Raw genomic sequence first — 27,203 nt, 5'->3', positions numbered from 1 at the left:
CTATGTAGGTCTGATGAGCATGTGATATATTTGCCAGAGTTACTTCCTGTTTTCACAACTGATTTTAATACAAATTTAAATTGTTTAGAATGTTTTAACACCTGGATGGTTTAGTGATGAATCTACACTGACAGATTAATTTAGTAAAACGGAAAAAACAAAAACAAAATAAAGATAAATAGTTTAACTATTAAACAATTTTTTAAGTGCATTTTACAAAAGCACATGACTAAAACTAACTAAAATTTATGTGAAAAGTGAAAATACTAAAAGTTCAAAATATTAATAAATTCTATAATGATATATAAATAATATAAAACAAGTCATATAATAAAACAACACTGCATATAATGAATATATATGCTCTGGAGGGGGAATGTCTAAGGTCAGAATTATAGAGAAATCATAACTGTATCAAAGACCCAACTGAAAATTCATCTCTTCTGTCAGCACATCCCTTTCACTATTCTTTAATCCCTCATTGTTCTATCTTACACTATTCTAAACAATGTTGTAAACGGTGTAGTGCTTCTTGTGTTTATTTGCTCTTAATGATGAATTTATTGTAATCTTCATTTGTAAGTAGCTTTGTGTAAAAGCGTCTGCTAAATGAATAACTGTAAATGTTAATCTAAATGTAATGAGAAATGTGATCAATTATACGAAAATTGCATGACTTTGTATAGAGACTGAGCGCAGTGTCATAATTTGAAGATCACGCCCACCGTGGGGAAAACAATCCAACGCTCAAAATACAGAGCAATGCCTTAAAGCTGCTATGTGACAAGGTTTACAGTAAACATGCTAAAAAAACTCAAACCTATGTTTTTATAAGATGTCGACCCCAAAAACACGAGCATTTAGGACACAAATAGTTGTAGATGTCGGGGTATTTCAAAAGGAAGGTTAGGAAAAGGCACACTGATATAGACCAATAAAATGTAGTTTCTTAATATATCTCCTCCGCTTTTATTCACATAGGGTGGTGAAATAATCCTTTGACATGGTTAAAAATAATACATGTTTGCTGTCGCCGGTTACGTTTCCCTCTAGTGGGCGCAGTTCTCAAAGTAATATGACACGTTGCGCTCCACTTTTGTGTCCTAGACGCTCGTTTTTTGGGTCGACAGCTTATGAAAACGTAGTTTTTTTTTTTTTTTTTAACTTGTTTGCTGTACATCTTGTCACATAGCAACTGTTAGGCATTGCTCAGTTTTTTGTTATAAGTCAGAAACGAAATGGAAACAGCTTAGCGCGATAGAAAGTAAATGGAGAGTGTTGGATTCCCCCCACCCCCGGCGTGGGCGTGGCCTAAACACGCTCCGTCTCTATTGGCTACTATCTCTGTCGTACAAACTATTTAGAATTTTTATTGGCCAACCCAGCAGTCAATCATCAACTGTACGGTCGCCTGACGTCACTCTCAGGAAGCGGCAAAATAGTGCTTTCATCGGTATCAATTTGAGTCGGTCAAGTTGCGTCGTATTTACCTTTAAAATAGTCCGTTTTAAAAGGTTCACAGAACACAATAACGTTATCCATTCCTTTCGGGTATATTTAATTTAAGGACAAGAAATAATCCTTTTCATTTCGAAGGTTTTCATCGTCAAAAGAGTGTTTCAACAATGCCGAGAGGAGGCGAGTAACGTAACGTTACCGTGTGCTTGCTTGAGAGCTATTTAACATACAGATAGAGACAGCAGTGTAATAATATAACGTTATATATATATTAAAGTTAAATGTATGACCTTATAGGGTACTGTTAATGGTTAGAGCTTTTCTTTAATGGGTAAATCACGGTGCATGTAACGTTATTCTAGTACAAACTCAGGCCATACTGGACCAGTGTAGCCGCACATGTATTGTCTGACCGATAAGTGTACAGTTTCATCGACGATTCTTATTCATGCTCAGCTTAATTGTAGTATTACATAGCTTCATGTATTTCCATTGCCTCTTAGTGTTTTGTGTGTATGTATTTGTTGATTATTTATTTTATTTTGCCTTGCCCACCACCTTAGGCAAAAAGAACCATAAGGGCCGTGGGAAGCAGTTCAGCAACCCTGAGGAGATTGATCGACAGATGAAAGCTCAGAGGGAAATGGTGAGTGTAACATTAGTGTTCATCTTCTGTCACCTACACACTCCTGAAATTGATACAGTGGAGGGGATGATTGCTCCGCATCAGTTTGTATAATGGAAACTGTGATTATTTTGGGTGTAGGAAGCGAATGAAGGGGCTGAACGTGGAAGTTCATCAGAATCTGAAGAGGAGAGCAGCAGTGATGATGAAGTATGAGTTTGAAATAAATTCACTTAAACAGTTCATACAGAAATGAAATGTCTTTTTAATACACCCTCGTTTCAAACCTGAAAGAATTAAGTTAATCTTTGAAATGCAAATGAAGATATTTTGTATAGAAAAACATGAGAAATACATTTCTGTCCCTCCACTAAAATTCCACCCATCCAATATTTGATGTTTCAAAATATTTATACCTTTTATATTTATAGCTAGGTTTAACCTAGCTGTTCTGAAATTTATTTCCAAGAAGAACAGATTTAATTTAAATTTGATTTACCTATAAACATTGATCAACGCACATATGGTAAACAAAAACTCAAAAAAGGCTTGAAATCCAGCAAGAACAGTTGAGCCTTTGCATGCATATGAATAAAGATCTAAATTAAATCTGTTCATCATATTAAGCGATCATGTCTCTTCAGAAAACATTTTCTACATTTAAATGCTATTTGGTTGCGTGAACTTTCAGTTGATGGACAAAAATGATGAGAAAATATTAGAAATATCTTAATTTGTGTTCTGAAGATGAGTATAAGTCATGTGGGTTTGGAATGGCATGAAGGTGGGTAACTGATGAGAGAATTTAAATGTTTGAGTGAACTAACCCTACAATATTATGATTATTTGTATTAATACATAAACCATTTTATATAAGATGGGGAAGGTGCTGCAAAAGGCTTTTTATGTTGTTTTCTTTTCTCTTGAAGCAACCTAAAAGGAAAGGTGTAGAAGGTCTAATTGAAATCGAGAATCCAAATAGGGTCTCCCAGAAGAACAAGAAGGTTGTGGAAGTCGATGTCGATGCACCTAAGGAGCTCTCACGTCGCGAAAGGTATGGGGGACAACATATACTTGAGAACCGTAGGGTAAAATAAACTTTTTATTTTTATTTTTTATAAATGTATATGTGTTTCCCTGTGTAGGGAAGAGATTGAAAAGCAGAAGGCTAAGGAGCGGTACATGAAGCTGCATCTAGAGGGGAAGACCGACCAGGCCAAGGCAGACCTTGCCAGGCTGGCCATTATAAAAAAGCAGAGGGAGGACGCAGCAAAGAAGAGAGAAGATCTAAGGAAAGGTGAGCTGATCGTAAAAAGTCTTCTAATGACAGATTAATCAATAGCTATGTTTCCATCCAGCGTTGCAAATTTAACTTGAGCACAAAAATTGGAATATCGCATAAAACATTTGTGAATACAGCACCGTTTCCATCTAACAAAATAGTTGCTTCTTTAAAAACTGGCACTAAATATCATTAAGAAAAAGGTAATTTGCTGCAGTAGGAGGAGCCACTCTGGTTCTTTTTTTGTATTTTAATAAATTACTTGTGCATCATAATGCACAGATTAAATGTGTTCATGTTTTTTATTTTACTTTTGGAGGCAGATGCCTGTTGTTTGGGAGCGCTGGGATGTTATTATACCAAATCACCTTAACAACTTTGGCTCAGGCATTTTAGAATGGCCATAACGAACATTTCAGATAGTGTTTAACAAGATTGGTCTGCTGGTTAGTCATTCCATCCCATCGTGCAAAGTCACATGTTTTTTGATGGGCATTGAGGAATTTATTCAGTAACGTATTTTCTGCACTATAAGGCGCACTTAAAAGCTTTTACTTTTCTCAAAAAACTGTCAAAATGTTGATATTCCCTATAGCACAGCTCAATCTAGTGTATGCATAACGCAAACCAGTGAAACGTTTGACTGCAGTATCTTCTATTCTATGTGCCTTATAATCCGGTGCGCCCTACATATGAACACAGTTCTAAAATAGGCCATTCATTGAAGGTGCGCCTTATAATCCAGTGCACTTTATAGTGCAAAAAATACGGTAATTGTTTTTCATCATAGTTTATGCGCATTTTCTTATTGGTTAAAAAAAATTGTCAGACTAAGTTAAAGGTTTGGTTCACTTCCAGAATAAACATTTTCTGATAATTTACACACCACCATGTCATCCAAGATGTTCACGTCTGTCTGTCTTCAGTTGCAAAGAAAAGTTTTTTGACAAAAACGTCCCAGGATTTTTTCTTCATATAATGGATTTAAATGGTGGCCAATGGGCTGAAGGTGAAAATTGCAGTTTCGATGCAGCTTCAAAGGGCTCTACATGATCCCAACCGAGGAATAAGGAAGGGTCTTATCTAGTGAAACGATAGGTCATTTTCTAAGAAAAAAAAAAATATATATTTATTTATTTAACCTGTTAGCCAGTACCCCGACGCGGGTGTACTCAACACCCCTCAACTCGCACATGTCAGTGTTTACGAATAGATTAAATGAAACGGGACAAATTTTATCTTGACAAACTATATATCATTATAAATATCTAAGCCTCAAGCATTGATGACAGTTGCTGTTTTTCAATGGAAAGCTTATAAAGACTGTATTTGCTACATTTGTGTAAGCAGTACACATCAAAACATGAGCAATGGAAACGCTGTACATACCAAATTCATCGAGTCATAAACACATCCACAGCTGAAAATCCCGGTTTAGTTAGAAAGATAAGGGGAGCACGTTTAGTCCAACGAAGCAATAACGTAATATGGATCATAATTCCTTTGTTTACATTTCAGTTCTTCAGCGACAGAACTGTTTGCATCGGTTATGGAATAACTCACGGTCGGAAACTGCGTCTTCATAGTAAAAACACGGCATGGTTTTGCAGCGTAAGGGGTCACAAACTAGGGGTGCTCCGATCATGATCGGCCGATCGTTAATGCGCATCTCGTCAGTAAAGCCGGTTCTCTAATCAGCGGTTAATTCCATCAGGTGCGTGATTTCACATAGAGCAGCTGTTACTACACAGAGCCGTTGTTAATAGAGAAGATGCGCCAAAAAACGCTGAAAATTAAGTGGATTTGCGCAACAGCTGCTCTATGTGAAATCACGCACCTGATGGAATTAACCGCTGATTATAGAACCGGCTTTACTGACGAGATGCGCATAATGATCGGCCGATCGTGATCGGAGCACCCCTATCACAAACAGAATGAGGCAATCCACCGGAAAAAAGAATGAATGAAAGATAGGCGAAAGATAGTATATTTGAATTTTGGCGCTCCCTCGTGACGCGTTCTGACGCACCTGTCAGCTGATGGAGGCAGAATTTATAGCGATCGCCTTTTTCTTTGTTTCTTTTATTTTTCAACAGTTTTTATATATGTGAGAGTGTGTTTTATGTTGAATGTGAATGTATCTGGATGATTACCATCTGTTTCAGCCCAAATCAGCCTTTGATATTACTGAATGATCACGGCTATCAAAGTGCATTGCGTCTGTATGAATAGAGAGAGTGGATTATTTACTTTATGGCGCATTTGTGTTATTACCATCTGTATAAGTGACCATCAGCACTTATTTGCATCGTAATTCATTGTAAATGCTGCATTTCTAGCGGTCTCAGGCTTTTCTGTAATTGGCATACAAAGTTAAATATTTTTTTTTCTTATTATTCTTTATTTTCTTACTCAAATTATTCTTATTGTATCTTTCTAGTGCTCAAATAAAACACTCATGATGTCTGCGTGACCTTTCCAGTGTAATTATGTAATCCGTGAATTTGCAAATCCTTTAAACGCATTTAGGCACATTTTTAGAATTTATCCGCATCTTGGCATTTCCATTCAGCATTTTTTTTTAATGCTATATCCCAAAATGTGCATAATAATACGTGAATGGAAACATTGCTAATGACCACCTATGTAATGGACAAATCTTCCTGTTTTGTGGTGTGTACATGTTGAGAGATGCCCAAACCAAGGCCAGTGTGCCAAAGTTTGCCATGATAACTTTTGATATGACCTGCAATAAAAAAAAAAACAATACCAAAAAAAGCATACCTCATTGTAACATTGTAAATGTAAGTGAATTTGTGTTGTTTTTTTATTTTAATATAATACAACTGAAGAAAGTACATTTACGTTTGGGCAAAGTCCTTCAGTTTGACTTATGGATTTTCATAGTAATATGTTTGGTATGTCTCCTTGAGATAATACTGATGAACTAGTTAAAGGGATAGTTCATCAAAAAACTCCTTACTTTTTTTTTTTTTAAATAATGACACTGATATTGTCTGCTTTTTAAAATCTCTTTCAGAAAAAGAAGCAGAAGAGGCCAAGTCGAAACGCTAGTCCAAGCATCATCACACAGGACAGGGCTTTTCTGGGGAGGGTGGGAAGGGGACTAGTTATTTAGAGGAAACAGCTCAGGGGAATCCATACATGTCATCCATCCATCCAAGTTTGGAGGATTTGGAGATTTGTAGGAAGTCGAATGGGAGGTTGTGTATGGCGTTGAAGTTTGTTGGGTTTTTGATTTTCAATACCACCAATCTTCACTCACCATATCCCTTCCCTGACACCTTCACTGTGCTCAGACTCTAAAGCTGCTGGAGTTTGCTCTGTTTCTACATGTCTATGATGCTATCTCCATTACTTAAGTTTGGGATGTTATGGAAGAGTGAGGTAGGGTTGCAGGTGTGCTCACGTGAGCTGATAGGAAAGAATGAAGCAGGTTGTTGTGTGGAACAGACAAACACTAACTAGACATTTTGTCTTTTTATGTAAAGAGCGACATCAGCCCTTCTACTGTACTGTCTGTGTGGCCTCATTCTGTTTAAGTACAAAATGCATCTGTAGTCATTTAAAGTTTAATAGAAGGGTATTCTGGTGAATTCAGGATGCTGCAGATTACATCCTCGTTTAAAATGTTATTGTTTTTAAGTGCTTAAACACAATATAATGCAATATCAATAAAAGGCATCACTAGGACAGTATTAAAGTAGCTGCTTGGTCACAGCCCGCTGAGCTGTTGCTTGTCTCCACAGTCACCACATCATCTTCTATAATGCCCCTTTACTCAGGGGTTTTGCAGTTCTCTTGAGGTGGGACCATTGCTCAAATATAACTTTTTTTTTTGTTGTTGTCACTACTAGACTCACTGGTGTATCCTCATAGTATTTTGAAGAGTTTTATGCTTTAGCCCATTGCTGGGACCTGACTTGCCTTGACCGTTAAAGGAAAGCAATATTACCGATGATGATGATGATGGTGCAACTTTTTTTCCAGTTCTTAAACTCAATTATTTACAAAGTATTTTAACATTTGTAAAGCACTCACCTGTACTGATGTAAGTAATTACTTGGGCTATTGATATGAAATCAGTGATCAGTAATATTCCTTATTTGAAACTTTGTTGTATGCAAATAAATAAATTTGTAAAAGAATAAGTGTTTTCTCTTTTGTCAGTCAGTACTTTTGCATTTCAACACAGGGATATTTAATTCACATTATTGATGTAGACATTTGCAATAAAAATACTTTAATAAAAGCTAATCGAATATTAATTTCTTTTACATTTATTCATTTTTTAAGATTCATTGAAAAGTTCATTTTATGTATCTTATATTTAATCTAAGGATGTGATAAATCTTGACGTTGAGGATCTAGAAGGTGAACAAATGGTCTGTGGATTATGGATTATTTAGGTATTCTTAACTAATGAAATACTCGTATTGCTTCGGTGTCGCATAATACTGTACCTCGTCTCCTGAAGCCGAGGAGCGAGAGTCACGTGTTCCAGTTACTTTTCTCAACGCTGACGTGAAAGGACCAATTGTATGCGCTTGTGGTTACACAAATAGATGTTTTCCAGTATTCAAAACGGTGTTTAATAATTGAATAGTTTATTATTTGAAAGTTAATCACTAGTTTTTTTTTTTTTCATTTAAATATCATAGATCAATCCATGTAATTTTAAATATTTCATTTCAAGCTTATTTGTATAGCGCCTTTTTACCTTTTTTCATTACAAAGCAACTTTACAGAAAATTACTTTTCTACAATATTTAGTAGTAGCTTTATAAGTGGTGACTGTCCGTTTGTGTGCATATGACAGGATTTTCCAGAAAATTTTATACAAGACGTAGTCTTAGTAGTAAATATTTAAAACACACGTTTCCTATCCAATGTTTCTGACAGGCAAATCAAAAAACGTCCAATGCGGATTCATCTTGTCACTTACAAAAACCATAGCTAACCATAGATTGCGTGCGCCAGTATGGCATGATTTATTTACGATTTATTATTTATTTATTTACATTAGAACTGATATTATATTTGTCTGTGTTTCATTGGGCTCCCTGTAGGAGGCTCCATCTCCGCCTCATTGCATGTTAACTTGGGACTGGTTTCAGTTCATTGTCATAACCACAGTGTTTCCCAAGAGGATTTTGTGATGACACCACAATATATATATGATATAAAAAATGATTTCCCCTTTCACCTATCTTTCACATCCTGCTGTTTGCACACACAAACAGTGCATTTTTAAATTGCATTTTTAACAGTGCATTTTTAAAGTGATTGCCAAAAGCAATAAGAATAAGAAAACCTTTATTAATGCTACCAAATTAACTATGGCGAAGCAACTCCCAGTTTACAATTAACGCTGATGTATATATAAGTAATTACATTATTTATTCATTTTCTTTCTAGTATGTAAAGCCCTTACTCCATCGACCTCACTCCTGGCAGATGAATGGCAAATGAATGCTCTGTGTTGTCCAAATCTACTTCAGTGTTCTCTGTGGCCAGAGAGGACTGTATGACTTTCACAGCATGATACGAAAATGTCTTTCCTCTTATGCATTTGGTAACTTCCTCTTTCTCCGTGTCGATGAGGTGTGTGCACAAATGTGAAACAGTCAAGTCGAAACTGTTGCTGACACGAGTCTGAATGACATGCCTGTTTACTGACTTCAGAGAGCAATATTCTCATTCAAATGAAACTAATATACTCTTAACCTGCATGTACGAAACAAGGACCTAAAGGCGACAGATTCTTCACAATCATGCTAAAGCAGTTTAACATCTTAAAACAGTTTGGAAATGGGGGGAAGTAAGTACTTTCATTTGTTGCGTTCAGACTATGTTTGTGGTGTTTAACGTGACTCTGTTACAGGAATGTCACTACATGTGACCAAGTGACTGTTTTAGCCTTTATCAAAAAACAAAATATTAATATTATTGATAGCTGTTTTATGTATCCTAGCATGAGTCAGTTGTGTTGTAAGGTGGTTTGAAATGAAGAAGGCGATTTGTTTCATATTCTGTGAAAACGTTAATATAATAACAGTAGTTCATTAATTGATATGTCTAGAACTTTAGCATTTATTTCTTACATTGATTGGTAAATTCATTTCGGTTTAAGCCTGAAAATGAAATGTCGTGCTAACATTGTGTACCAACATTAGATTTTGGATTTTAATTGACGTTTCCTCTCTCTGTGCATACCTAAAATATGATTTAATTCTACATGTAATTATGTAGTCTAAATAACTTGACGGTGATTAGGTGATTGTCTTGAAAGAGGCCATGATAAAAGGTGTACATTTTTAGTTTGTGAGGGTGGAGAGCACATCTGCAGTTTGCAAGGATGCTAGTTTTGCAGCCTGCACTGATATGACGTTAACAGGATATTAATAAACTTCTTAACCCCAGACTCATAACAGAGACAATACCACGCTGATAAAATTGTTTGTGTGACCTTTGAAGCGGAAAATGTATACCACGTTCTGCATGTGCTTGTTTTGGTCCTATGGAACTAGTCTTTACAATCCGCAATACAATGAATAAAGCCAGGAAAAAACAACAACAACAAAAAAAAAATATATATTATTTTGTTCTTGATATATTGAATGTACACAAGTGTTAAAAAGTTTGGGTCAATAAGATTCATTATATTATTCAGCAAGGATGTATTGTAATTGATCAAACGTGATAGTACATTTATAATGTTGCGGTATAAAAAAGATGACTAACATCATCTCATTTTCACTGACTGATAAGATTTAAAAACACAGATAAGAATATCTGATGCAATCACAGTGTAAGCTGATCACCACTTAAGCGACACAAAAATGGCTTCTCATGATTTTTGATTGGATGCTTTTAGAAACATTTCAAAAGTGAGAAATGACACCGTTCATCTGTCTCTGTGATGATATTTCAGGCTTGAAATTATGTTCTGTGTATGTCCTCGTATCATACGTGCTACACAACAGACTGTGGTTGAAAACGAGAGAGTAAAATGGTTTGTGCTTCAGTTTGCAGTCCACTTCCCCTCTACCCACTTCGTTTGGCCTGTTTTCTACAGCGGCCTCGGCTCTCTAATTTTAGTTTTAGATGCTTTGAGTCACAGTGGGTTGCAACATTTTCTAGGTAAAAGTTTAGAATTTCTTTTGATTTAAGTTTTTACATTTACATTCATTAATTTAGCAGATGCAATATACACGAGAAGTGCTAGTAATAGAATGTTTCCGCCATCGTTCAGAAAAGTACAAGCTAGAACAAGGAGGAAATAAGGAAAAGTGAAAGCGTAGAGGATGCAGTTCTTAATCCGGATGAGTTTTCAGCTGTTTAAATACTAACTAGGTTTCAAAATTAGCTACTTATACGTCATTTACACTCTCTTTATGAGTTTAATATATTTATACAGCAGTTAGTTTTGGCCCTTAAATTTAATCACCAAGCAGCGTTTCAGGAGTATGGATACACAGTACAACAAAACTGGTATTTTTTTAAATTTTATTTTTTTAATTTTGCATCACTGTTAGTCTGTGTTTTAGCAGTATCTGGCGAAAATGGTCTCTGTGGGAAGTTAGTCACTGAATCATTCATTCAGTGGATTTGTTTATACACCCACTGATCATTCAGGAACACTAGCTGCGTCAAAAATCACAAGTAAATAATTTGTTACCATTTGAAAAATGTTGTAGATTATTGTATATTCGGATATACTACATACTGTTTTAACCTACTAAATAGTAGAGAACTATACATATTCAGACGCAGCCACTGTCTTTATGAGTGAGTCATTAAATCATTCATCCATCCAATTTGTTCAAAAACCACTGAATCATTGAGGAACAAAAAGGTCATCACGAGTGCGTCACTGAATCTTTCCATTCAAGTCCATTCAAATCAATTTACTCAGTAAACTACCTGTTTATTGAACTTCTTGCTTATTAAGCAGTTTTACATTTGCAGTCATGCTGTTGGTCAGAATATTACCATAATATCTGTGTTATTTAAGTAATGTTAAATGCACTTGTTTCTTTACTGTAGGTCACAAGATGCAACTGACCTTCTCTCAGAGGATCTTGTTATGGTGAGGCATTTCCACCACTATTACACCTAAACTAATACATCTGCTTAAGGCACAGTTCTTGAGAGGCCTTTATACACACAAGCTGTGTTACCAGAATATGAATACAGGGCCCTGTAAATGAATACTCCATCTGGTTCATTTAAGGTGGAACAACGTGTGGAGCCAGCAAAGAAAGCTGCCCAGATCATCTACAAGAAGTTGGTAGGCTGCCTGCAGAGTCAGCAGGGACTGGACTCTGAGAAACGGATGGTAAGCCCCTATTCAATCATGTGGTTTGTAACTGTGTTGGATGAAATTTTGACGCAGATTAAGCAGTTGCTGTATATGAAAAATGAGTAGAGTTCAAAAAGACATATGAAATGATCATATGATGAAATGCTGTGGCTGTGAAGATCATCTACATGGACCACCATCACAGTGAAATAGTTCAATAGTATATCTTGGCCTATCATTTTGTGTTAAAAAAAGCGAATCCCTAATTGCTGATGGAGAGTCCTTGAATCTGTCTTCTGAGGTTTTCGTTTTGTCTTTAAATGTGGATGATTATGTCTGGAGAAAAAGTTTTGGATATGCTTTTAACATGCGGGAGCTGCTCATAAGTGCTAAACACAGGCCTTTATTTTCTTTTTCCTTAAATTTTCTTTCTTTTTTGTCTTTGTAAAACTGGATTTAGTGTGGAAAATCTGCTCAGTTTTTGTTCAGTTTTGCCCTCTTTTTCTTCCTTTTGCGTATTGCCTTGGGTCATGGATTTACACTGTTATTTTATATCGTCCCTTAACTGCGATACCCATGTAAACCAATATAAGTAGCTAGTTCTAAAGCAGAACTATCAGAAAACTTGCTACGCAATACTTCCTGATTTCTTCAATCACTTCGCTCATTCAAATTTTTCATTGTTTCCAGAAAAAGTTACCCCTCATGTTGCTGTCTGTCAGTATGGCTGAGAGCTTTAAGGATTTTGATGGCGATTCCTCCATAAGGTAAATATTTCAATGTTTTAATGTTGTGTAATGTTCATTTACCTCAGGCAGAGTTAAGAGTAAATGACATTATAGCAAAGCTGCCTTGGAAATACACCCTTTACAGTCTGCTTCTAAGCACACCTGAACTTTCCTGCAGAAAAGTTTTGGAAATGTGCTGCTTTATGCAAAATTTCCTGGCACGGACTCTGGCTGACTTTGAGATGAAGCTGGAGAAAGAAGTCCTTGTGCCTCTGAATAAGCTCAGTGAGGTAGCTTCTTTCTTACTAGCAAACTATATGAGCTGAAACAGGCCGTATTCATGACCCATTCATGACCCTTTGTTATCTATGCAGGATGATCTGCCGGAGATCTTGAAAAACAAGAAACAGTTTGCTAAACTTACAACAGACTGGAATAATGCTCGCGTCAGGTGATTTCTATTTTCAACATTATGACCAGAATACGTCTCAGCTTCTCTTTAAACACAAATCACACCTTCAAAACTTTGCGATCCTCTTTTATGAAGACATGAACTTTTATGTGTCTCACTTGTAGATCTCAGACCAGCACAGGCCCACAGGCCAAGCAAGACGGACTAAGAGAGGATTTAGAGGAGGCCTGGAAGAGACTGGAGTCTATTAAGGTTAAACTTGGATATAGTTGGCTTCTTCACTGATCATAGATTTATTATGCTATTATGGCCAATTCAATATCCAGTTCAGTCATGATCAGGGATGTCCCATCTCAGTCCTGCAGAGTTAAGCTCCAACTTTCTTTAGCACACCTGCCTGGAAGGCATACTTTCTATTAAGAGCTCGATTAGCTGGTTCATGTGTTTTTTTGATTAGGGTTGAAGCTAAGCTCTACAGGACACCAGCCTTTCAGGACTGAGTTTGGACACCCAGATCTGATCTCCAGCCAGAATCATGAAAGTAGATCTCTTCAGATTGTTTTAAACTAGGGTGCTTATACGAATGGTTATGATAAAATACAATTTGGCTACCAACTGAAACATTACAGCTTGTTCAAATCTTACTTACACCACTCGATTATCTAATTTCCTTCCTCTACTGTTCATACTGTCAGAAGGCCAAGAAAAGCATGTTACTATGTACTGTGAAAAAGGTTAGCGAAACAAATATTTTTAGGTTTACGAAGTCGACATGAAACGCGTGGCTTCATCAGAAGAGGTTGTCGTATTTTCAAGGAAATCAATAACACAAACACATGTTCTTTCTCTCAGGATCAGTACTCTGCAGACCTCTATCATTTTGCCACTAAAGAGGATGAGTATGCCAGCTACTTCATCCGTGTGAGTACCTATGTCCTAAGTGTTTCTCAAACTTTGGCATCCCCACAGACCCATCAGTAATGCCCAAGTGCCGTTTTTCACCGATACCATGTCAGAATTGTGTTCCTTTGAACTCTTATTGCACTCGATATAATTGATCATTATCATTGATCTAATGAAAATGTTAATTAATAGTTATCAAATCAACAAATAGTCAATACAGTGAGTTGGAAAAAGCAAATGTGTTTGTCTGACATTTTGCGTTATTTGTATTGTGTGTATAAAATGACTTATTTACTTGTGGCTTGTATATAAATAATGATCTTATCATTGCCATTCAGTTGTCCTGGGATGATTCTTGGAAGTTTTTCCGTCAGTCAAGGGGTTAAAAAAACATACTTGAGATGCTGTTTGTGTTCCTTTTCTGGTAGCTTCTAGATCTGCAAGCTGAATATCACAAGGCCTCATACGAATTCCTGGAGAAAAACATAACCGAGCTCAAAGAGAGTCACAGCAACACAGGTGAGCAGAGGAAAAGATTGATTATCAGTGAATAAAACATCTAAACATTCAAATCGTACAAACCGCAGCATTAGCACAACTTATTTGACAAGTATATCTGTCTCCTTGAAGAGCCCCAGATGAGTTCATCAGAAGAAAAGGTTTTCGGAGAGCCTCTGCTGTCTCACCTTCAGAGCTGTGGAAGAAAGATCGCTGTCCCTATTGAGGAGTGTGTCGGCATGCTGCTACGTACAGGGTTGAGGGAAGAGGTTAGCACACACACACGCGCACACATGCATATTTACAAGCCACAAATGCACCTACACACAGATGACTGCACACCCACATAACTGCATGCCCAGTATCATGAGCATAGTGTTTCACTTCTCCACTCTCATCTAAACACTCTCTCACTATCTATCTTTACAACTGTCATCTAGGGTTTGTTCAGGCTGGCAGCTGCTGCATCGGTTGTAAAAAAACTGAAGAGCTGTCTGGATTCAGGGACTGTCGACCAGAAAGAGTTCAGCTATGACCCACATGCTGTGGCAGGTGAAAGGCCATAGTAACTTTTTTTTGTGCGATTTGTGTGAGCTTGACTTTGTTTGTATGAGTTTGGTATTAGCTGATGCCTTAACTGATGATAACGGGGAAAGTGCTTTGTGATACGCCGAACGTGGTTACAATATGTGGTTGAAGTAACAAACTGCTTTAACCTCCTATACTGGTGTTTAATGTTATTTTGTTTGTACTGTGTTTGCAGGGGCTCTCAAGAGTTACTTGAGAGAGTTGCCTGAACCGCTCATGACATTTGAGTTGTATAATGAATGGTTCAAAGCTGCAGCGTAAGTCTGTACATGCAGCTTGTTTATTTCTGCATCAGTGATAAAACTCCTTAGATACTGAGTTTGGATGCATTTTAATTAACTTGTCGTGTTTTTTTTTGTTTTTTTCAGAGAAAAAGAAACGGATGAAAAATTAAAGCAGTTGCGGACAGTGTTGCAAAAACTTCCTAAAGAAAACTATGACAACCTGAAGTACGTCAGAGTTTCAACTCTGAATGTCTCCTTTCCACGTCAAACCATTAATGCACATTTTCACACTTCACATTCACTATGTCTATCTTTCTTTGATTTCTCTCCCTCTCCATCAGATACCTTGTCCAGTTCCTGTCATACTTGTCAGAGCAGCAAGCGGTGAATAAGATGACACCCAGTAATATAGCCATAGTGCTTGGACCTAATCTTCTGCGACCTCGCAGTGAAGAGTCAGTATAGCACCAAGTCTAGACTAAAGTATGCATCTAAAATGTATTCTCCTAAAATGTCACTCTGCTTTCTCTTTTTCAGCGAGACAGCATTGCTGGACATGGCATCTGCCTCTTCAGTGCAAGTTGTGGCTGTCATAGAGCCGCTTATACAGTATTCCAAGAGCCTCTTCCCCGAAGGTAATGGAATGTTACATAAGTCATGGTTCACTGTTGTAAAAACCGCATTAAATATCTTTAATATCGTATTGCTTCCAGAATTTCATTTCTGTTCATTCTTTAATGCGGAGGTTGCCAAACTTTTTTTTTAATTAAATATCTTCTTGAAGTACCCCGTGGTATTTTAAGTTAATATTTCAGTCATTTTATTAAACTTTTGCATTTTTATAATTTTCTGATGTTGCTTTAAGGTCACATGGCATACAAACAAGATAAAAGATTTTTTTGTCTTTAAAGTAGACACAAATCTCTTTTTAGCTTTGATACGGTCTCAGTCCACATTACATTCACACCGCTGTTTTAAGAACCCAATTAAATTGAGTAATACTGATAAAAACTATATCAATATTATTATGTTTTACTCTAATTACAAAAAATGTATATCTTTTGTAACTTTTATTATCTTTTGTAAATTATATTTATTTTGTAACTTACAATTATGCTGTACAATACAAATGAATATTTGCTAATAATTATAATTTTATTTCAATTTCAGTTACAATATGAATATTTATTTTTGTCTTAAATTTCAAATGTCTAAACCATCGAGCTTTAAAAATGTCAGATGCTCAAGCTCTTATTATGGTGGAATACTGCTGAATTGCTGCAAATTTTGCTCACACAAATGTTGGAAATTATGCAAATGTGTAAACATTTTTTTTACATGTATTTTAGTAAATATTTAATTTGACTGAAACCTTTCACTATATAATCACTATATTGTGATTATTGTGTCGCCCTTTATTTTCATTTTATTTGGATATTTTTAGCTTCCCATCAACTCATGAACCTCCTTTGGGGAAACCCTGCTTAATTCTATGTTATTAGGAAGTTTTACGTTTTTATTTTTGCTGAATAATTAACTATCAGATATAAAATATAATTAAAACACTGAAGTGCAAAGAATTTAATTTTTTAAAATTAAATATAATTTTTTTTAAACACAAACTTTCTTAAATTCTTTTTAGAGGTTGAATTTGAGGTCCCAGAACTTCCTGAAAGCCCGATCCCGAAAATATCCCGGAGACCACTTTCTGACAGCATCTTACCCTCTCCCCCTTTCTCCTCTGCTCGATCGTCACTATTAAAAACTGACAGGTAGTCAACCAACTTTGTCATTTTTATGCTCAAAACGTTCTACTTAATGAGACTAATAAAGTGACAAAAGTCTTATTTTTGTTTTGGCTTTGTGTTCTTCTAATTTTTAGCTCGACATCATCGGAGGACCTTGGGGTGACAGTAGTTGTGAAACCTCTGGTGAACCGTGACGCTGTTGTGTGGGACAACAACGATTCTTATCCAACTGCTCAGCCACCTGCACTCAATCACATGCCTTCAGCACTTCCTCGTTACACTCCGGTACACGCCCACAGCCAATCACAGGCTAAGACACAGTTCTCCAGCCAATCAGAGCCGACTCAGGAGCTGCCCTCCCAATCCCAGGAGCCCACCCTGAAGATCGCTGCTCCTTTTAAACGTATGTTGGTGATCATAGATGCTGTTTGTGTTGTCTCATTGTGGTAGAACCTAAATTTCCAATTGATTTCTGCAGCAAGGAGGTCTTTCATTCAGAACAAGGCACCAAACCTTGCCAAAGGCCCTCCTTTGAATCAGGCAGGTGCTTTCCCAGCAGCCCAGACGAAAGTGTTTCCTGTTCCTCTGCCGAGAAGCTCTGAAATAAAACCACCACCTTCACCCAAGCCCGAAAACACCCAAGCTTCATTGGCCACGTTGCCTGAAGGAGGACCACAAAAGAAACCCCAAGGCAGAAGACCTAAAGTTCCTCCTCCACAACCCCCCCAAGCACTGATCAAGCAGCTCTCGTCTCCAGCTCAGTGAGTCTTGGAAAAGAAAGTCGACTGGGAAAAAGCACTGGTTTGCTATGACATCTAACAGTTTGTACTTTCTCATGTGCAGTATCTTCTGGTTAAGCTTTTAACTGCAGTGTTTTTTTAATACACTAGTGTTCAAAAGTTTGAGGTCTGTAAGATTTAAAAACAAAAATGTTTTTGCCAAAATTGCAGTAAAAAAAAAATAATACTGTAAAATATTGTTACAATTTAAAAGAACTGTTTTCTATTTTAATATTCAAAATGTAATTTATTCATGTGAAGGCACAGCTGAATTTCCATTACTCTATTACTCATCATTACTCCAGTCTTCGGTGTCACATGATCCTTCAGAAATCATTTCAATATGTTAGATTTGGTGCTCAAGAAACATTTTTTATTATCAATTCTGAAAGCCGTGATGCATTTGTTTCTTTGATGAACGTAAGTTCAAGAGAACCACACTCTCCTCTAAATTTATAAATATCTTTCACTTTCAGTTTTGATCAGTTTAATGCAATCTGAATAAAAGAATACGTTTCTTAAAAAAAAAACAACCTTTGACCCCAAGCCTTTGAACAAAAGTATATGTCGTTTTGGTTTTCCTTTTGGTATCTTAGATCAGCTTTAGAGATACGGGTTTTAAGAACTGTCAAACACAAATATACCACAGCACAATCTGACATCCTTTGGTTTTCGTTTAAGGCGTACTGACAAGCTTCACTTTAGATATTAATATAGAAGCTTATATAGAAGCATGACATTTATAAACGCCATAACAGTACAATCATCTACACACTTGTTAAAGCATTTTAAGGCTGATGTTGTTCATAGCTTCTTTTAATGAAACTTTATTGCTGTCATTGAAGGGTAACATACATTGCTATTTTGTAAATTTCTTGTGCAAAGCCGCTCGTACGTACAGTATGTAGATATTATATTGTGATTAAGGGAATTGAGAGGTTAACTGTCAAAATAAAACGTAAATTCAAACAAAATTCATATTGATATTTAATCATCATTTCATAATACATTGATAAAAGTTGTTGGGCATCATATAATGTTACTATATACTGTGTTGCTCCTAAGATATTTATCATGTAATAAATGAAAGAAAAATGAAAGTCATGGTTGGTTGTTTTATCTGTTTTGTTTGTGCTAATGTGAAAACATACAAGCACATCACAGCTTTGTGCATCACATTGACCAGTGGGTCTTCGTCTTATCTTTTAAAGATTGCTTGTTTTCCAAGGAAATAATGGTTTTTAAAAATTAAACTGCCACACAGTGTTCACAATGGGAATATGAGCTATTACAACTACATGAATGCAAAATGCTAAGTGTTAGATACACTTGTATTAGATACAAGATAGCTAGTATATGTCTGTACTTCTACATGGTATCACTGTAAATTACATACGATTGAGGTTTACTTGAAATCGAAATACTGTAAACTCAAATTTTGCGTATTTTAATGGTATACTGTTATCACTGTATAGCTAGCTGTGTTTATTGTGCATTACAAAGCTACTGTGGCAGGTTTTCTTTCCCTGGATCAAATCTAATATTTTAGGAATGAGAAGGTAGGATCAAATATAGGTGAACATTTGAGATGCCAAAATGTATGTTCTTGTCCAATATTAGAAAATGTATAGATTTACTCTTATGTACGCAAAGGGGTAAATAACAAATAATCCGCTTTCATTTTCCCCCAAATTGTAAGGAATAGTGCATCCAAAAAAATATATCATTATGAACTTGTAAGACCTTCCTTTTGAGGAACCAAAATTTTAGGTGAATATCTTAGGTGAATATGGTGCTCTTTTCCACATAACGAGTCTGAATGAGAACTGTACACTCCAAAATGACAAAAAAGCACCAAAACTTTAACAAAAGTAATCCCGTTCACTTTTGGGTTGCAAGTAGTTTCCTGGAGTCCTACCATAGCTGTCTGTGAGGAACAGAACACATTTAATTATTGTTACATTTACAGTTTATTATTTAATTGTTATTAAAGGTACCCCCACCCACCCAAAAAGAAAAATCCTGATCTCATTCCAAACCTTCCAAGCATTTCTTTCAAAATATTTTGAAGAATGTTGGGAACCAAACAACATGGAATTGAATCTTTTAAGTACTGAACATTGAATCTTTTAAATGAATCAGGTTATCAAATACAGAAAACCAGTCTGGATGATTCGTTCAAAAACTGAATTGATTTGGTTCACGAGTCAGTTATGACAGAATGTTCATTTTTGACTTTTAAAGTATCCCTTTAAAACTGCTGTATTTGGATGTTAGGCATCTCGTAGTGTTAGACTTTGATTTCTTCCTCTTCATCAGGATAGCTGTATGGTCCTCTCCTATGAGAGTTGTTGTTGTTTGTATTCCTGAGTCCTCCACTCCCATAATGACGTGCCAGCACATCAGCAGCCCTCTGGAAACTCTCCGGCTGCATGCAGTGATCCTCAATGGAGACTGGGTGCATCTGATCCCCCAGCATGGATTTTTTGGGTGACTCACCATTTACAAAGTCTGAATGCTTCCACTCTCCTCCATACAACCGTGTCCTACCGTCATAGTCTTCTCTCAGGAGAGAGTCCACCAAAGATGTGGTTGGGTCTGAGTCCACCTCAGAGTTATCATCGGTAGCCTGTGTTTTTTCGCTGATGGGATCAGTCTTCTCACACACAGGGCTGTCAATCAGGGCAAAGACTTCAGACATGAGGGAAGGGCCCAGGTCAAGAGTGAAGGAGTTCATGGAGTCAGAAGGACTGATGGAGTCTGAACAGGGGAAGGACGGGATACCCGTGTCTGTGAGCGAGCCTCTGTGGATTTCAGGCAGACAGGCTGATGGAGAACTGCCCTGGGCTGGACGCTCAGTGCGGGACAGTCTCGGCAAGGTTACAAAGCCAGACTCCAAACCTTCAAAACAAAGAAAGAACAAAATTAATCTTTCTTATGAGTTCGGCCAACAGAGGGCAGTGAGAACCAACACTTTGCATTTAGAACTTTCGGAATGCAGCCTAAGCAGCAGGAGTAGCAAATAATCTCTGCCAGATGGTTGAATGGCCTTAAAGTGATAGTTCAGCCCAAATGTACAATTTTGTCATCATTTACTCACCCTCATGTCTCAGTGTTTTTCTGCATACAATGAAAGTCAATGGGGTCCATACAATTATGGCCCCTAATGACTTCCATTATATGGACAAATGCAGTCAAAATATCTTCTTATGTGTTAAAAGAAAGTAAGTCATACAGGTTTGGAACAACACGAAGAAAGTAAGTTTTTAGGTGAACTGTCCTTTTAAGATCATGACCATATTGAACTCTGTAACACTGCACACTTGGCACAGAAAGGGCAGCAATTACAATTTACAGGAAAATCTTGGATACAGAAACTCTTCACATGATTGAAAACAGGGCTCTAAGACAGGATGTGTGCTCAGCACTAAAACATCTCATTCATAGCTCCCGGGTCAAAACAACAGTCTGATGGGGAGTCATTCAGTCAGCTGAATTAAACACTTGGTTTGCTTACTAAAACTTTCCATATAGTGATAATTAAACTCATCAGACTGTTTGGGTGTGCATTTGGCGCATGTTTTTTTTTTTTTTTTGGTATGCAGGGGGTTGTTTTTGAACAGGCTCTCCTGTAGAGCAGCCATTGAGGCATGTTTGAGGTATTTGAAAGGGTGAGGCAGACGCTGATCACTGAACTGTAATGTCTGGGTCTAAGGAGTCTGGGATTGCCGCAGGTGTTTAGATGGTTTATCAAACAATTTCTGTTTGATCTGACACGTGTTTCCCTGAAGGACACAAAGCTAGTAAACAAACATTTTTAATTCAGACAAAACATACACGTGACACAGTGCCATTCAAACAATTTGGTCTCTTATGCTCAAGGTGGTTGCATTTATTTGACCAAAATACCATAAAACAGTAAAATTATAAGATATAACAATTTACAAATAACATTTCTATTTAAAAATATTATTTATTTTTGTTATGCCAAAGCTACATTTTCAGCAGCCATTACTCCAGTCTTCAGTCACATGATTGTTTCTGACATCATTCTAATATGCTAATTTGGTGCTCAAGTAAAATTTCCTTATTTTGTACCATTGTTAATGATTAATATTTATGCTGATATACTAACAATGATTAATATTTTTGTGAAAACAGCTATGAATACCTTTTTTTCAGGATTCTTTGATGAATAGAATATCTTTTGTAACATCATAAATGTCTTTACAGTCAATTTTAATCAATTTAATGTGTCCGTTTTTATATTGCTTAATCCTGTTCAGTACACACATTTCAGTTATTCATATTTAATTTTCTTCTCTTTTATTTTATTTTACATTTCATTTCATTTTACTGCTTTCTACATTTAATGTATATTAAATCAACGTAATGTGTATGGAACTGAACTGAATGTTTTTGTTAATGCAGATGTGGTGCTACAAAAATGTGCAAGATTATATTCATCAGGGTAAGGTTCATGATTTTATCCATCTTTATAAGGATTTCGTTTATTTTCATGACCTTCTAAAGCCTAGGTATCTCAGATTTAAAATTCCATGATTTTGTACCATCATACCTTCAATCAGCCATGCGGTTTCAATCATATCAGGAGGGACATATGTACACACACAGAAGGCCCATGACTTCTGCATTTGAATCCGAGTCTGTCAAAGGTGAACAACACTTACAAACTCACCGTACAAGTATGTGGAGGTCTCTGGTGTTTTGGGTGGACTAGGGAAAAGCACTTTCACAGGACAGCCGTTGGGTGAGTCCACGTCCAGCCGGGGGAGGGAAATGGCATTCTTTATGATTGGAGAAATGGGTGGTGGTGGGGGTGAAAGGTCCTTGGAGCTGCCGCGGGGCCTTTCGGGGGTCCTGCGGACACGGCGAAGCGTGCGGGAGAAGAATCCCTCATTCTTCTCTGAAGTGCAAGAGTCTCCGTCTGTGTTATTTCCTGCTCCACCATGGTTGCTGAGGAACGAGGTGTCCCCGAACACATCCCCTCCACGGCCCACATGCATGGTGTGGCGGAAGTCACCCAACGGGGGGCTGATCATTTCTGGGGTGAGGTCACCTTTAAATCGACGCTTTCCTGAGGAGTGGGAAACCAGGCCCTTCAGGCTGGCGAGCTTGCCCAGGTTCATGGCTTCTCCGGGTACAATAAGCAAGTTTCCAGAATCAGAAAAAAAGAATCCACAAATTTTGTTTAAAAAAATGGTGACAACACTGTAAAAAAAAAGCTAATTATACACGCATCCCCCTTTAGAATAACAACCGCAGTTGAGTGGAAAGTTTTTTTGCACAGTTTCTCAAAAGGCAGACGCATTCAGCTTTGTCCCGTTTTGGCCATCGGTCTTTGTTCATATCCAAAAAGATTCTGTGAAGATAAATGTGAGCTGAAAATATGCATGACTCCAATTCCTGAAAACCTCGGCTGCATATGTGGTAAAAGATTCTGGGCCTCACAGTTGTTCTGGGTTTGTGCTTTTGAAAAAAAAGAAGAAAAAAAAAATCAGTTCAGAAATAAATTTAGTTCAGACTGCAGATATGTGGTTTAGGACTGAAACCATGTGCTCCTTTAGTATGGTCCAGAGAGTCTGCTGCTACATGCTCTGGAAGATGCAAATATTAACAAAATATCTGTAAACAATTCAGTTGCTAAAAAGAAAGTGATATAATATGGTATGAGACATATGCACAGACATGCTACACTAATTATCAAATTTTAATGTACAAATGTATATGTTTTTAATATTGCACGTTTTGTAAAACTGAGTAAATTTGAGTAAATTTGAGTTGAATTATTGAGTGCAGTGCCCTTTAAAAACCTAAATTCTGCTTTAACTCACTTGCACTGTAAGGGTATCCTTTTACCAAAGTATGCATATTTACCAGAGAATTTGTCCACTCTAAGAATATAAATGTAAAGAGATGCTAAGGTTACATTTCACAATGACATGAAGTTTGACAATTTTCTCCAAAAAAAATTCCATATAAAAAACATTCAATTAATAGAAAAAACATTTTGTTTAGCATTGGGTCAGCTCAGACTTTTAAATTGTCCTTGACTAGTTAAAGTCATGAGAAACATTTTAAAAGGAGCAAAGTCTCATTCCATCAAACCACGACAAGCTTTGCTTTGGCTGTGTTCCACATTTCATGCTAAATTACCAGTAAAGACTCACCATCTGTGATAAGCACAAGTCAATTAGCCAAACTTTTTACCTGATAAATGTTAAGGTCGTAAATCTTATCGATTCTGCTGGACCTATGAGAAACACTACAATATATATCGTTTAAATATACTGCTAAAAATTACACATGCCACATACCTTAATCCAACTTGAGTAATCAATGTGATCACATGCTTTTCCAATACAAGTTCATTCGGTAACCTTTGACCTGCACCCTGCTGAAGTGTAAGGTGGCAGGGAGGCTCGTTGCTTTATCCCTGCATGTATACTCTCCTCATGCTCCTCCACTCTCACTGGCCTCTGCTCCTGATCCTTTGTTTTTAAATATACTCAAATCCAACGGCTTACTCGCCAGGAATCTCCAGGGGGAGATAAAAGGTCTTTAAAAGGCAATAAATTCAATGTAATAATCTGGGCAATAGTAGCCTATGGCTTGACGGAGGCTCCTTAAGGACTGGTCATGTTCAGGATAAGCCCCTAATCCCTCTTCCCTTCCTTCACTCCGAATCCTGCTCTCTTATTCCAATCAGTAAAAATCAACAAACGTCCTGTATGAGAGAGTGAAACAGGTGGATGCGTAACACAGACCATGATTAAAGCAGACTAAAAGTCCAATACAAATGATATTATCAGCATAACAATTTGAGTGAAAAGTTGAATTTAAAAAATAACATGAATTTCAGAATGTCTTAGCATTTATTTATTTCTAAAGTATGTTATTATTTATATATGTCTTTGTTTTACATAGTATATAATATTAAATAATATTACACTGCAAGTCAAATGGTTGGAATAATTAAAAATAATAATAATAATAATCATGTTTTCTCACCAAGGCTGAGTTTGTTTGATCAGAAATACAGTATTATTGTGGAATATTGTTATTTTATTACTGTATCACAAATTTTACTGTATTTTTAATCAAATTCAGCTTTGGCAAGCAAAAACATTAAATAATTCTTAATTATGCCAAACTTTTGACTGATATTGTATATAATATTATAACAAAAATTTTGTTCATATGTTTTCAAAGTCTTGACATTAAGTGGATTTAATAAGTATTGGTCAATCATGAAATCACATGTCCATATCTAGATTTATGGTCAAAAATTTATTTTGGGAACGTTGTCATAACTATTTTTCACCAACATCTTCTGAGAAGGAATGGGTGGTGGGGTATGTCGTTGTGTAATGTGCTTAACATAACTTAACAAACGAATACACTGACATTCAGCAGAGCTGCTGTTGCCTCTTGACATGACAAATGGCAGTAAACTAAAACACATCATTATTGCAGCTGTTTTTAGTGAATGCAAACAATACAATTATGTCTGGGCATTGTTTGAGAGAAGGAGATGTGCCGTCAACCCCTAAACACCAGTCTAATAGATCCAGTGTGTGTGCATGCATTCCTGGGGGATACATCTCTGTCAGACATCCAGTACAATACCCACATTCAAGATTAGAAACATGTCGGCCGTCCTTCATGTGGGCTTAAATGTTGATCTGTCCGATCTTAATAGCACTTGCTCTTTGCAGCCGTCCAATACAGATTTATATAATATAATTAAGTAAACGATTTAACATCAGTCACATTGAACATTTAATCTTTTGCACTGAAAAAGGGTTAAAAAGGAGTTCAATATACAGTACCTAACATATTTCTCGCATGCCCCTGAAACTACTTCTTGATCAGCTAGGCTAAATTACTGTATAACTTCGCTAACTAGGTGAACAAACATTCAAGATAAGGCCTCATTTTTCCTTTTCACCCCATTTTTTCTCTCATCTTGTGTGGTGTAAAGAAGAAGAAGAAGAAAAAAGCCTGCAAAGGCATAAAGCATGATTACAAATATTCTCATTTCATAATTTGAACATATCCTATTTTTACAAAGCACTCGGCATGACCGTCTGGCGGAGTGAGACCATTATGGAAAATACCACCGATGCAAATCTCAATGGTTCTGTGTGAAAATATACTGTAACATGCCCTGTCTGTTTTACTCATGTCATTATTCCCCATATTTTCCTATTTAAACTTCTTTATCTAGAAATCTAAATGCTATCTTAAAGAACAATACCTAATCTAAACGAATCTAAAAAAAGCAAAGTAACACAATAGAATACCATAACAGACCTCTCCCCTGTAATGCACAATATAAGAAAATGACAAATAAAAGCAACTGAATAGGCTATATGGGACAAGGACAGATCGATGTTGCTGTAACAGTCCATTGATCTAGTCATTTGTGAACTTTGGATTTCATTGCTTCACAGAAATGCCAACCTAGTTTATTCACTTTTCAAATGTAGCCTACCCTAAAGTTTAACTTAAAAGTAGACTTGCAAGACAGTGCATGTTTTCCTCATCGGTAATCATAAGCAAATATTTAATAAAGTTTATTGACAAGTATGTAAACCTTAAATTCCAACAACTAATTAAATTAATTTATTATAAAGAATGAAGTGATTAATAACCACTGTTCATAACTGGCATGAACTGTAAGTATGCCGTGGAGCGCGCATACTAATTTTACAGCAGCACATATTAGGTTTCCTCCGTCATGCACTCAATAACACACGACTAGTCTGAATATATGCCGTAGGTAGACTACTTGTTGACTAAATTAACAAATAGGATAAGCTGTTAATAGTACGTACTAAACAAAAAGCGAATTTAGGAAACTGAATATGCTCTTAAATAAGTCGACACAATTCAAAATGCTGAGGCATCAATGTTATAATTGAGTAAACCAGTACAACTCACCTCATGTGTTGATAAATACACGTGTATCATGCCTCAAAAAAGCGATGAATGAGATTTATCTCCACATAGCAAGATCATGCAGACCACCATAAATCTTTTCTCTTTAGTCCAGACTTCAGTTTGAGAGGCAGCGGTCAGTGTGGAGCTCCGTGTCGCGTTTGGTCAGGCGAGAATCGCGGGGCGGGCGTTTCGAACACTTTGGACAAGTTCCATGTTCCCAGTGTGTGTGTTCAGTGCTACGACTGTATATCCCTCGAGTAGTTTTCAGTTTGCAGACATTTATCGAGTGTTTAGTGCTGAAATGTCACATATTTTATGTTTAAAGCAGTTTTTATTTAGGCCTGTTTATTTATTTGCTGAAAATGAAAAGCATTTTTGGGTAGCTAATGCCATCGATTTTAATGATGCGCTTATATAAGAGAAAGGCTCCAAACATTAGTCTTCCAGACAAAGCTTTTTATGTTACCCCGTCATGGGTGCTGCTATGTTGAAATCCCATAGCCAGCCCTGTCAAATGTCTTTTTAAACATATAATACATTATAATCATAATAATACATTATTCATTTAATAATAAAAACATTAAATAGTTATGCAGTTTATTAGGTTTATTGCTCAGCTCAGCAACAAGATTCCATTTTAAGTATCCTCATGTGTTTTCCTTTTA

General features: G+C 36.5%; 3 protein-coding genes across 6 annotated transcripts; 2 read left to right on the top strand and 1 right to left on the bottom strand.

Annotated features, from left to right (window-relative positions):
- The first annotated feature begins 1,399 nt into the window (after positions 1-1,399).
- On the top strand, positions 1,400-7,537 carry LOC128025180 (28 kDa heat- and acid-stable phosphoprotein). The gene is made up of 6 exons (XM_052611238.1): positions 1,400-1,638; positions 2,022-2,104; positions 2,225-2,293; positions 3,013-3,137; positions 3,229-3,380; positions 6,406-7,537. Exons 1-6 carry the CDS (start codon positions 1,626-1,628, stop codon positions 6,438-6,440), a joined length of 477 nt encoding a protein of 158 aa, XP_052467198.1. The 5' UTR covers positions 1,400-1,625; the 3' UTR covers positions 6,441-7,537.
- A 1,456-nt stretch (positions 7,538-8,993) lies between these two features.
- On the top strand, positions 8,994-18,675 carry LOC128025178 (SH3 domain-binding protein 1). Its single transcript, XM_052611233.1, has 18 exons — positions 8,994-9,207; positions 11,436-11,478; positions 11,623-11,727; positions 12,382-12,458; positions 12,598-12,709; positions 12,794-12,870; positions 12,996-13,083; positions 13,684-13,752; positions 14,163-14,253; positions 14,365-14,501; positions 14,673-14,784; positions 14,996-15,077; positions 15,189-15,269; positions 15,386-15,499; positions 15,582-15,679; positions 16,687-16,816; positions 16,927-17,195; positions 17,271-18,675. Exons 1-18 carry the CDS (start codon positions 9,161-9,163, stop codon positions 17,555-17,557), a joined length of 2,019 nt encoding a protein of 672 aa, XP_052467193.1. The 5' UTR covers positions 8,994-9,160; the 3' UTR covers positions 17,558-18,675.
- LOC128025179 (cdc42 effector protein 1) lies at positions 18,383-26,753 on the bottom strand. Of its 4 annotated transcripts, none has more exons than XM_052611236.1 (4): positions 26,539-26,753; positions 23,803-24,319; positions 22,271-23,061; positions 18,383-20,472 (listed from the first exon to the last, which is right to left on the bottom strand). In XM_052611236.1, exons 3-4 carry the CDS (start codon positions 22,719-22,721, stop codon positions 19,862-19,864), a joined length of 1,062 nt encoding a protein of 353 aa, XP_052467196.1. In that variant the 5' UTR covers positions 22,722-23,061; positions 23,803-24,319; positions 26,539-26,753; the 3' UTR covers positions 18,383-19,861. The 4 variants fall into 4 exon arrangements, with proteins under 4 accessions (XP_052467196.1, XP_052467197.1, XP_052467194.1 ...); XM_052611237.1 differs by having other exon boundaries at positions 22,271-23,189; positions 23,910-24,319; XM_052611234.1 differs by having other exon boundaries at positions 23,910-24,319.
- Positions 26,754-27,203: the final 450 nt, after the last annotated feature.

Source organism: Carassius gibelio, chromosome A12, assembly GCF_023724105.1.
Source record: "Carassius gibelio isolate Cgi1373 ecotype wild population from Czech Republic chromosome A12, carGib1.2-hapl.c, whole genome shotgun sequence".
NCBI classification, from domain to species: Eukaryota; Metazoa; Chordata; class Actinopteri; order Cypriniformes; family Cyprinidae; genus Carassius; species Carassius gibelio.
This window is presented reverse-complemented; position numbering and strand designations above follow the sequence as displayed.

Coding starts and splice junctions, on each gene's coding strand:
- LOC128025180 (XM_052611238.1), top strand. Junction 3,138..3,228: donor GAGCTCTCACGTCGCGAAAG/GTATGGGGGACA, acceptor TTCCCTGTGTAG/GGAAGAGATTGAAAAGCAGA. Junction 3,381..6,405: donor GAGAGAAGATCTAAGGAAAG/GTGAGCTGATCG, acceptor AATCTCTTTCAG/AAAAAGAAGCAGAAGAGGCC.
- LOC128025178 (XM_052611233.1), top strand. CDS start 9,161: ATGCTAAAGCAGTTTAACATCTTAAAACAGTTTGGAAATGGGGGGAA. Junction 11,728..12,381: donor TGGACTCTGAGAAACGGATG/GTAAGCCCCTAT, acceptor CATTGTTTCCAG/AAAAAGTTACCCCTCATGTT. Junction 15,270..15,385: donor GAAAACTATGACAACCTGAA/GTACGTCAGAGT, acceptor CCTCTCCATCAG/ATACCTTGTCCAGTTCCTGT.
- LOC128025179 (XM_052611236.1), bottom strand. CDS start 22,721: ATGAACCTGGGCAAGCTCGCCAGCCTGAAGGGCCTGGTTTCCCACTCC. Junction 20,473..22,270: donor GACCTCCACATACTTGTACG/GTGAGTTTGTAA, acceptor TTTGTTTTGAAG/GTTTGGAGTCTGGCTTTGTA.